We start from the raw sequence: 12097 nt of genomic DNA, 5'->3' as shown, positions 1-12097 counted from the left end.
TCTCTGATGCACTTTTATCCAGGCTTGAAAGGATACCCAAAGATGAAGTTCCAAGGAGTACCATGAGTCGAGTCAGACAAACACGATGGAAGAGGGCAGATAGTAAGAGTTATCAGAGATAGGATATAAAACAAGTACAGTAAGTCCTCACTTTACATTGTCGATGGGTTCTTGGAGACTGCAACTTGAAGCGAAATGACTTCAGGCAAAGTGGCATATAACAGTCCTGGAATAATGTTGTTTCATTCAATGCCATTTCATTATGATTGAGAAAAAAAAATTCCTTGCTGGGACCCACTGTCTTTGTGGAGTTTGCATGTTTTCTCCCACATCTGTGAGTTTTCTCCAGGTGCTTCAGTTTCCTCCCACATCCCAAAGATACACACGTTAGGTGATTTGGCGTATCTGTTCTGAGTGGTCCCAGTCTGAGTGAGAGTAGGTGGATGTGTGTGCCCTGTGATGGGATAGTGTCCTGTCCAGGGTCAGTTCCTGCCATGTACCCTGAACTGCTGGGAAAAGCTCCAGCCACTTGAGACCTTGAACTGGAATAATTGGGGAAATCAATATCTTTCCATTAATCTTTCTTAAATATATGTATCGCTCACATTTATTTTAGTGTTTAATATTAGAAGCGTTTTTGTGTTTATTTGGAAGTTTGTTGATGTTTTTGTGACCAGAAATATGCTGTAGGAGCTTAATTCTTATTATATCCATTAGCCTAGGGTAAAATTTGTTTTGTTCTCAGTGTTTTAGTAAAGTCATAGATTCCGAGAACCTGTCGACCTTGAGCAAGGACTTACTATATATTAAAAAATAGGCTGGGTGCAGTGGCTCACGCCTGTAATCTCAACACTTTGGGAGGCTGAGGCGGGCAGATCACCTGAGGTCAATAGTTCGAGACCAGCCTGGCCAACATGGTGAAACACCATCTCTACTAAAAATACAAAAATTACTATTGTGAGTAGTGCCACAATAAACATACGTGTGCATGTGTCTTTATAGCAGCATGATTTATAATCCTTTGGTTATATACCTAGTAATGGGATGGCTGGGTCAAATGGTATTTCTAGTTCTAGATCCTTGAGGAATCGCCACACCATCTTCCACAATGGTTGAACTAGTTTACCGTCCCACCAACAGTGTAAAAGTGTTCCTATTTCTCCACATCCTCTCCAGCACCTGTTGTTTCCTGACTTTTTAGTAATCGCCATTCTAACTGGTGTGAGATGGTATCTCATTGTGGTTTTGATTTGCATTTCTCTGATGGCCAGTGATGATGAGCATTTTTTCATGTGTCTGTTGGCTGCATAAATGTCTTCTTTTGAGAAGTGTCTGTTCATATCCTTCACCCACTTTTTGATGGGGTTGTTTGATTTTTTCTTGTAAATTTGTTTAAGTTCTTTGTAGATTCTGGATATTAGCCCTTTGTCAGATGGGTAGATCATAAAAATTTTCTCCCATTCTGTAGGTTGCCTGTTCACTGTGATGGTAGTTTCTTTTGCTGTGCAGAAGCTCTTTAGTTGAATTAGATCCCATTTGTCAATTTTGGCTTTTGTTGCCATTGCTTTTGGTGTTTTAGTCATGAAGTCCTTGCCCATGCCTATGTCCTGAATGGTATTGTCTAGGTTTTCTTCTAGGGTTTTTATGGTTTTAGGTCTAACATTTAAGTGTTTAATCCATCTGGAATTAATTTTTGTATAAGGTGTAAGGAAGGGATCCAGTTTCAGCTTTCTACATATGGGTAGGCAGTTTTCCCAGCACCATTTATGTTTTCCCTATTTCTTGTTTTTGTCATGTTTGTCAAAGATCAGATGGCTGTAGATGTGTAGTATTATTTCTGAGGGCTCTGTTCTGTTCCATTGGTCTATATCTCTGTTTTGGTACCAGTACCATGCTGTTTTGGTTACTGTAGCCTTGTAGTATAGTTTGAAGTCAGGTAGCGTGATGCCTCCAGCACATGCACACGTGTGTTTATTGCAGCACTATTCACAATAGCAAAGACTTGGAACCAACCCAAATGTCCATCAGTGATAGACTGGATTAAGAAAATGTGGCACTTATACACCATGGAATACTATGCAGCCATAATGAAAGATGAGTTCATGTCCTTTACAGGGACATGGATGAAGCTGGAAACCATAATTCTGAGCAAACTATCACAAGGACAGAAAACCAAACACTGCATGTTCTCACTCATAGGTGACAATTGAACAATGAGAACACTTGGACACAGGGTAGGGAACACACACCGGGGCCTGTTGTGGGGTGGGGGGAGGGGAGAGGGATAGCATTAGGAGATATACCTAATGTAAATGATGAGTTAACGAGTGCAGCACACCAACGTGGCACTTGCATACATATGTAACAAACCTGCACGTTGTGCACATGTACCCTAGAACTTAAAGTATAATAATAATTTTAAAAAAAAACAAATTAGCTGGATGTGATGGTGGGTGCTGCTAATCCCAGCTACTTGGGAGGCTGAGGCAGGAGAAATGCTTGAACCTGGGAGGCAGAGGTTGCAGTGAGCTGAGATTGTGCCATTGCACACCAGCCTGGGTGACAAGAGGGAGACTCTGTCTCGGGGGGGGGAAAAAAAAAAGGACCTACTTATATATAAAAAAATTGACAAAGGAGATCGGGCGCGGTGGCTCACACCTTTAATCCCAGCACTTTGGGAGGCCAAGGCAGGTGGATCATGAGGTCAGGAGTTCAAGACCGGCCTGGCCAACATGGTGAAACCCTGTCTCTACTAAAAATACAAAAATTAGCTGGGTGTGGTGGCAGGCACCTGTAATCCCAGCTACTCGGGAACCTGAAGTAGCGAATTGCTTGAATGCGGGAGGTGGAGGTTCCAATGAGCTAAGATTGTGCTGCTGCACTCCAGCCTGGGCAACAGAGCAAGACTCCGTGCCAAAAAACAAACAAACAAAAATTGACAAAGAGATAAGAAACTTGCAGAATTAGCCAGGCAGATTGGGAAGAGGATGAAATATAACTTCTAGAAATTAAAAAAATGAAACTGAAGTCCAATATACTCATTAAATAGATTAGACATAGATTAAATATGGTGATTGGGAAGAAGGTCTAAAGAAATTGTGCTGAATGCAACACAAAGACAGGTAGAAAATATGAATGAGAATTTAAGAAACATGGAAGACTGGGAGGGTATAATATGCCCTTAATTGAAATTCCTGGAGATAACAGAGGCAATGTGCTAGATGCAATGTTAGAGAAGATAATGGCTAAAAAAGTTTCTAGAACACATGCAAAATATCGGTCTTCAGAAAGCCTAATAAATTCCAAATAAGTCAAATTAAATCCCTACTTGGATAAAACATAGTACATTGCAGCATATACTTATATAGTTAATATAAAAGCAGCCACAGAAAGAAATATCGATTATCTAAAAGGCAACAGCAGTTACACTGAATTGGTTTGCCAACAGCAATACTGAAGGGCAAGATAGATATCAGTGTCAAACTAGAATTCGGTTCCCAGCAAATACCTCTCAACAAATTATCTTTCAAGAATGACAGCAAAATAAAGATTTTTTTTTTTTAGTCTAGGGAAGCTACATGACATGCTGAAAAGATGTGTTAGGTTTCATATTTACTCCTCACTTGAAAAAGAAAACTAATAAACCAGGGTTTAGAAATAATAAGCTCTCAGAGCACAGAGAGCATGTTCACCATATAATCACATACATAGTAGACACTCAGTAAAAATCTATGGGAATGTTCCTCCTGCCATGAGAGCAGCTGTCTGCCAGAAGCAGGCAGGCACTGTGGGTGGTAGTGAAATCCTAGAGGCATTCCTATTGAAGAGTGGAGCAAAACATGGTTGCCCAGTGTTACCACTATTGTCCAATGTGGCACCTGAAGTTCTACTCCAGAAAAAGAATGGTGAATACGAGAAGGAAAACATTACTAACTTTAAAATCAATGGCATCTCCTACGTATATGACAAACTAATCACCTGAAAAACTATCAAGTAATATATACAGAAATTTGACCTAGTAAGAAATATGACATACCTCCTATCTAGGAGCTTAAAAACCATTCCTTTCTAAGGTTTTGTTGAAAATACCAATAGAATGTAGCTATTAATATATTTCTTCAATATCCTAGTAACTACTGCTGGGGGCATGAAGGAGAGCTAGGATGGCTTCTGCCCTCAGGGAGCTCTGGGCTGAGTGGTAAACGGGGTGGCGGACCTGTTACTGACTTTGTTGGCTGTAACGGGTATAAAGGAGCAAGTTGTCGGTTCTGAGACGCGCAGTTGGGGGAAGAGCCATGAAATGCCTCATAGGGAGGTGAACCATAAATTGAGTCTAAATTCATGATCAAAAGGCCATGAATTTAAAGAAAAGGTCCCCAGTGTGAATAGTCATCTTCAAATGGATAAGTCACGTGGTCATCTTTACATTTCATAAATAGAATGAAAGATGTTGAAAGGGGAAAATTCTGGCTGGGCACAGGGGCTCACGCCTGTAATCCTAGCATTTTGGGAGGCTGTGGTGGGCAGATCACGAGGTCAGAAGTTCGAGACCAGCCTGGCCAACATGGTGAAACCCTGTCTCTACTAAAAATACGAAAATTAGCTGAGCATGATGGTGGGTGCCTATAGTCCCAGCTACTCAGGAAGCTGAGGCAGGAGAATCGCTTGAACCCAGGAGGCGGAGGTTGCAGTGAGCCGAGATCATGCCATTGCACTCCAGCCTGGATGGCAAGAACAAGACTCCATCTCAAAAAAAAAAAAAAAAAAAAAAAAAGGAAAATTTATCACTTGACAGATTGTGCTATAAATTAAGATCAGGAGGCTTTTATTTCTGGGGGTTAATCATACTAAGTGCTTACATAAACCTATCTTATGAAGAGGTGTCTGAAGAAGTCTAATCAGTTCCAATCTGATTCCCCTAATAGGTTTAGTTGGTATAGTAGTTGACCATGGTGTGCTATTAATTAACAAAGTCTTTTTATTTTTAACTTGAATTTTAAGCTCTGATAAAACAATATGATTAATCAGAGCACTTGAGACATGATCTAAAATTGATGATTTGGAACTTTAAAATTTTATTACTCATCTCTGTTTTTCCTAAGTGAACGTCACAGTTGGAGACTCATTAATTCTCTTTCTGGGGACATCAGGAAGCACCACTCTGCAGTGGTTGGTGGTCTTCTGTATTAGTAAGGGTTCCCTAGAGGGACAGAACTAATAGGACATATATATATATATATATATATAAAGGGGAGTTTATTAAGTATTGACTTACATGATCGCAGGGTCCCACAATAGGCTGTCTGCAAGCTTGAGGAGCAAGGAGAGCCAGTCTGAGTCTCAAAACTGAAGAACTTGGAGTTCGATGTTTGAGGGCAGGAAGCAGCCAGCATTGGAGAAAGATGTAGGCTGGGAGTCTAGGCCACTCTTTCCTTTTCATATATTTCTGCCTGCTTTGTATTCGCTGGCAGCTGATGAGATTATGCCCACCCAGATTAAGTGTGGGTCTGCCTTTCCCAGCCCACTGACTCAAATGTTAATCTCCTTTGGCAACACCCGCACAGACATACCCAGGGACAATACTTTGCATCCTTCAATCCAATCAAGTTGACTTTAGACTACATCTCCCTGTGGTGCTTGTATCTTTCTGTCATCTTGCCATAAGCTTTATTTCCTCTTGCAGCCCACTGTTGCTTCAACAATGTCCTTTTTGTTTTATAAGGAAGGCTTATCAATTTTACTTCAAATGATTTGTGATTAACTAAAACAATTCTTTCTTTTCTAGGATTGTAGAAATCTATAGTAGAAGACTACAAGGTAAGCTTTAAAAATCTGTATTAAGAGAAAACATTTTTCTTTTTTTTCTTTTTTTTTTAATTTTTATTTTTGAGACAGAGTCTTGCTCTGTCACCCAGGCTGGAGTACAGTGGTGCAATCTTGGCTCACTGCAGCCTCAGCCTTCCAAGTAGCTGAGATTATAAGAGTGCATCACCATGCCTTGGCTAATTTTTGTATTTCTAGTAGAGACGGGGTTTCACCATATTGATCAGGCTGGTCTCGAACTTCCGACCTCAGGTGATCTGCCCACCTTGGCCTCCCAAAGTGCTGGGATTACAGGCATGAGCCACTGTGCCTGGCTACAGAAAACATTTTTCCTACACAAAAAGTATTTTTTGTTTTATTACAAGTGCGATAAGTATGACTTATAAAAATGTAAAACCTCTTAGGACTATAAAAAGTCTACTGTTTCAAGCTTCCAGAAGAAATCACTGTTGTATTTGCACATTCCTTCACATTTTCATGCATATACCTACATTTTCAAATCAATTTATTTGGATTATGTTTAAACAAAAATGGGCTCATTTTATGCATAATCATCTTTGCTTTTTTCCCTGCTTTTTTTCATTTAACAAATCTTAAACATTTTTGCCACATCCATGTAACTATCTCATTCATTCTGGTGGCTGTCTAGAATCCTACTGTATATGCCATGGCTTGGCGTAACCTATACCTGCTCTGATAGATACTGGGGGGTTTCATCAGTTTTCAAATAGATGCAGTGCTGCAATGAATATTCCTATATGAATTAAAAGACAAGTCATTTTATTCAGGACAGGAACTATATTATTTAGGTTAAATTGTTGGTTTTGAATATTGCTCTAAGCACAATTCAATAATTGGACTGCAGCCCCTTTGTTAACCCTGTTGCAGGCTATTTATTTGCTGCACTACTTTACCTCCATGGAGGTGCTTGGTAACCAGTACTGTGTTGTTCTAACTGCACAGGTATGAGATAATTGCTATTCTAATTCCTTCCCGCAGTGATGCTGGAGGGCTTCAGGGGGTTCTGAGATCTCTTTAGCCCTGTACTTCAGGTGAGGGAGTTGAATCCGGGCCTCTCTGTGGCCCAGTCAGCAGACAAAGCAGACTGTTAAAAGCTGGTGTGTCTTGGCTCTTAAATCTCACAGAAGTCTGATTTTTAAGATTTCAAATGTTCTAGAGACAGAAAAAGCTTCCAGCTGTTTGTGTCAGACTCTCAAACTGAGCTCCTTATTACATCCACAGTTCAGGAGCGCCTTACAAAACAAATTGCTGTAGCAATCACGGAAGCCTTGCGGCCTGCTGGAGTCGGGGTAGTGGTTGAAGCAACGTAAGTCTGCATCTGCCTTTGGTAACGTCATAATGGTGCACTAGAAGTGATCTTGCTATTTAATGCTTCTCATATTTTGTAGCACCAGGTGATGCCACACAACTGACATGATAACTGTAGATTTCCATCCCTGAGCCTAAAGCTCTTTTACCACTTTCATTTACTGTTACTGATATAGGAACAGAGTATGGGAGAAGTATTTTTTGAGGGTAGGATGGGGCTTGTGGAGGCATAGGGAGTTAAAAGCACAGGTGTAGAGATTTGCATAATCAATAGCCTTTTTTTTTTTGAGACGGAGTCTCACTCTGTCGCCCAAGCTGGAGTGCAGTGGTGCAATCTCGGCTCACTGCAACCTCCACCTCCCGGGTTCAAGCGATTCTCCTGCCTCAGCCTCCTGAGTAGCTGGGACCACAGGTCTGTGTCACCATGCCCGGCTAATTTTTGTATATTTAATAGAGATGGGGTTTCATCATGTCAGCCAGGCTGGTCTCGAACTCCTGACCTCGTGATCCACCCGCCACGGCCTCCCAAAGTGCTAGGATTACAGGTGTGAGCCCCTGCGCCCAGCTCAATCGCCATTTTTTTAAAATGCTCAAGACAGGGTCTTGCTCTCTCACCCAGGCTGGAGTGCAATGGTGTGATCTCGGCTCACTGCAACCTCTGCCTCCCAGGTTCAAGCGATTCTCCTGCCTCAGCCTCCCAAATAGCTGGGATTACAGGTGCCCGCCACCACACCCAGCTAATTTTCGTATTTAGTAGAGATGGGATTTCACCATGTTGGCCAGGCTGGGGATCTCAAACTCCTGACCTCAAGTGATCTGCCCACCTCAGCCTCCCAAAATACTGAGATTACAGGCGTGAGCCACCGCGCCAATAGCCATTTTTATGTCTTCTCTTGATTTTATGTCTTCTTGATTTTATTTCTTTTGATTTCTTCTTTAGCTCTCTGTTGCTCCAAGCCGAGTTTTTCTAATATTTTGTCACACATTTAAAAAATAAAGCCAAGAATTGGTACATTTCTTTAAGTTAGGATGAGTTAAGAGAATTGCAGCTGTTGTGTGGACAAAGTTCGTATGTGTTCTGTGACATGGTGTGAACTCTGTTCTATGTCTGGTATCTAATGTCACCAGGTTGCTCAGACAGGATCTCTGGTCACCATTATCTGAATTCTGCCTGGTGACATCAGTATACTTGAGCATTTGTCTGAACACCTAGGCTAGCATAGTGCTGTCTTGGTCCTGAAGGCAGAGCAAGTGAGAATTCTGACTTTCTTTTGATCTAGAAGTTAAGTAACTCTGTAGACCTTTTATATTACTTTCACCCCAGAAGAAAATTCCATTTTTCCCCTTTTTGGATGCTTTAAGGATCAACTACTGATAAAAATAAAAGTTGCAAGACAACTTCAAGAACAAAAAGTTTAGGTTGCTGCAAAGATAATTGCAGTTTTTGCCATTACGTTCAATAGCAAGAACCGCAGTTACTTTTGCATGAACCTAATAGATAACATTTGTGTAAGAAGGGATATTTCGATATACTTGGTAACTGTGAGCTGACATTTAATCTTTAGGCCTGCTTTTAAAAACCAAACCAGCAGCTGTCTACTCCTTTAAACAACCTGTGTTGCCTTATTTTGTAGACACATGTGTATGGTAATGCGAGGTGTACAGAAAATGAACAGCAAAACTGTGACCAGCACAATGTTGGGTGTGTTCCGGGAGGATCCAAAGACTCGGGAAGAGTTCCTGACTCTCATTAGGAGCTGAGCTTCAGTGTGTGTGCGTTGGTTGCCGATCGTACTGCCAGTAGCATTGTCTGTCTGTCTGGTCTTGTTTGTACATTCCATTTTCAGTTGTTACAGATGTGAACTTTATTCCTTGTCACTAATTATATTTAAAATTATTTCTAGGAAGTCAAATAAATATAATAAAGGGTTGAGCCCTCTACTTTCTTCTTGCCACCTTTTTGTGGCAATATTAAAGTGAACTGCTAATAGTGTAAGTACGTGCACAAAACCACTGCCAGATAACCAGAGGGGCCTGGGAAGGGAGAAGAATTAGTGTATTTTTTTTCAAATAGTACAGTAATTTGCCTTATAAGCATAGGAGCATTGGGAATGAGAGGGAACTGTGCCCAGTATACTGTTTTTTTTCTTCCTCCAATAAAAGTGCTGAAAGTGCTAAAATATTTAGTGCGGTATTGCTCTGTGAATTCAAGTTCAACAGACTCCACTTTGGTCATGTTTATTAAACCACCAGTGACATTTAAAAATATATTTTTAGCAGTCGTAATGTTAGTCACCAAGGGAAGGTGGTGGAATGTCTATGTTTTTGATTTTACTGTGAGTTAAAAAGGCACATTTCTACCTTCTATTGTTTTTAAATTCAAGAATAGGGAATTAGTTCCTGGTGTTGTTTACGAGTGTATTCTCATGTCAACATACAGGGATTTAGACATTTAACTCTCTGTGCCTTGATAAGAATATCATTTAGAGTGTAGATACTTTTGCCTTTTAAAAAAAGCCATTATTTTATGAGACTTAGTACTCACACTGCAAATAATTAGTCATCTCAGTTTTAACTTTATAGGTTTATTGAGAGTTTCCTTTGTGTGATCCATGTAGATGCCTCAAAATGTTTCTTCTTCTTCTTTTTTTTAATCTTATAAGATATTTTTCTAAGTATTTCCAGAAACATTTGAGAGTGCCCATCATTTTCAGGTCTGCAGAACCATAGCTTCCACGCACCTGAACGAGCACAGAATGAACTGACGGTGGAAGACATTATGAGCTGTGTCCAACGTTCTAACCAAAGCGTATCGTACCAACGATCTGTGAAAATGCACTGGAAGCTTCTGGTCCCGGTTTCCTTTGCGGTCTATATGGGTCTTGTCCTCATTGTAACTCCGTATAGACGGTATAGGTATTTTAATCCTGGAAACTGTTGCCTTATTAATGATTATCTTAAAATTTCCTCCACTGGGGCAGTGTGGGCCAAATTAAAGCAAACAAAACCGCAACTCCTCCACAGAAACACAAACACAGTTATTCCATGAAGTTTATTATTTGGTTGACATAGTGCTCTTCAAATTCATCCCATTACCCTAAAAGTAATAACTTTGATGCTTGCTTCAACTTTAGTCCCATCTCTGCCACTTTGATGCTATTTGGGTTATGATGGGGCAAGATGGCAGAGGTATTGGGTTTTTTTGTTTTTTTCCATTCCTCTCTACTTCTATCTACTTCCTAGCTTTTTCTTTCTGGAGTTTAAGTACAGTGATGGTTGGCTTGAGTACCTTTTTAAATCTAGCCCAGTATAAACATTAGCCTGCTTAATATTTAGACATTTATAGGTAGAATTCTGAGCACTCAACTCATGTTTGGCATTTTAAAGTAAAAACAAGTGTGACTTCGAGGACCAAAGAAATTGTTAGCTATACATTTATCTTTATGAACTCATTTATATTCCTTTTTAATGACTCGTTGTTCTAACATTTCCTAGAAGTGTTCTTATAAAGGTCTAATGTATCCACAGGCTGTTGTCTTATTAGTAAATGCAAAGTAATGACTTTGTCTGTTTTACTCTAGTCTCTAGTACTTCAAAATTACCTTTTCATATCCATGATCTTGAGTCCATTTTGGGGGATTTTTAAGAATTTGATGTATTTCAATACACTGTTCAAAATTAAATTGTTTAATTTTATGTGTGTGTATGTATGTTCCTGAAGTTGGTCCTATTTAAATTATTAAACTATTGTAACTTTGTTCTTGTGAAAGTTGTTTCTTTTTCAACCACCACTATAAATATTTAAATAACTTGATTATTTTGGCTGTATTCTGTTTCAGCAAAGACATCATAAGGGCTTCTCCCAGCCATCAAAGCTATTTGAATACTAATCTCCATTATAGTACGAAGTAACCCCAGGTTCTGACAGTTTCTCCTTGGTATTTGGTTGGAGTCTTACCGTCCTCACTGTCTTGAGGTAATGGGAGGAGGAGGTCTGGGATAAGAGTCAGGAATCTGAGTGGCCCTCATGTCCCTGTTGTCTTAATGCTTAGTAGGTAACTTCAGCCCCCTGGGAACTGGCACTGTTTCCTACGTGGGAGCTGTTGGGGAAGGAAGAGTAGGCTGGGGCAGGGAGTGGAAAAGGGTTTCCTTCCCTCTTCTAGGAAGAGCCTGCCCAGGGCAAAACTTCCAGTTAGTGCAAGGGGTTTTGTGCTGCTCTTCTGTCCCATGCCCAACAACCTCCTTTCCCTCTTGCTAGTGGTCTCCTCCCCATTCCGTGCTCCCCATAGGCAGAGGCCGCCCCTGCCCTCACCGGTGGCCAGCATGTCCAAGTACTGGGACCTGCTGCTGCTTGCAGGACCCTGTAGACCGTTGGGTAGCAAATCTTATCAAAGTAGGAATGCTTACTGGCATAAAACATTCCTAGAACCACCACTCATAGGTGTCAATAAAATGATGAGCTGCTCAGCTAAGCCCGAGTTGCTGCTCCTGAGTTTTGTCACTGAAGATTGATTGGCCAAGTTCCTTTTCACTTAGTGGAAGAGCAGTTGCAGACATGAAAGGTTTTCAAGAAGCCTTTCTGTCAAAACAGAGCACCTGGATTCACCATCACAGGCATGGGTCCTCCTGATGATGGAGAGAAGAAGTCTCAAGAGATCAAGGGGAAGTGTGAGCACCTGACTCCTCACACTCCCAGAGGCCCTTGCATTCTTTTAATTTTTGTTACAGAAAATAAAACATGCACATCAGTAGAGAGATGAGCACATGAACCCCTGTGTACTAATCACCCAGCTTCAAGAAGTCTCAACTCAATGGCGCCATCTTGTTTTCCTCTATACCCATCTGACCAGATTATTGCAAAGCAAATCCCAGGCATTATTTCATCCATAAATATTTCAGATTATCTAAATAAAGTGGAATCAGGTAAAGAAATATATGATCAAAT

General features: G+C 40.6%; 1 protein-coding gene across 1 annotated transcript in view; it reads left to right on the top strand.

Moving 5' to 3' along the window:
* The window catches only part of GCH1 (GTP cyclohydrolase 1), a 60546-nt gene extending 49637 nt beyond the window's left edge, over positions 1-10909 (top strand). The window contains exons 4-6 of the mRNA XM_031002019.3: positions 5786-5817; positions 7066-7150; positions 8787-10909. Coding sequence (XP_030857879.1) covers positions 5786-5817; positions 7066-7150; positions 8787-8913 — 244 coding nt within the window. The 3' untranslated portion in view covers positions 8914-10909. The remainder of the gene's footprint in view (positions 1-5785; positions 5818-7065; positions 7151-8786) is intronic.
* Positions 10910-12097: the final 1188 nt, after the last annotated feature.

This window comes from Gorilla gorilla, chromosome 15 (assembly GCF_029281585.2).
Source record: "Gorilla gorilla gorilla isolate KB3781 chromosome 15, NHGRI_mGorGor1-v2.1_pri, whole genome shotgun sequence".
In the NCBI taxonomy this organism is placed as follows: domain Eukaryota; kingdom Metazoa; phylum Chordata; class Mammalia; order Primates; family Hominidae; genus Gorilla; species Gorilla gorilla.
This window is presented reverse-complemented; position numbering and strand designations above follow the sequence as displayed.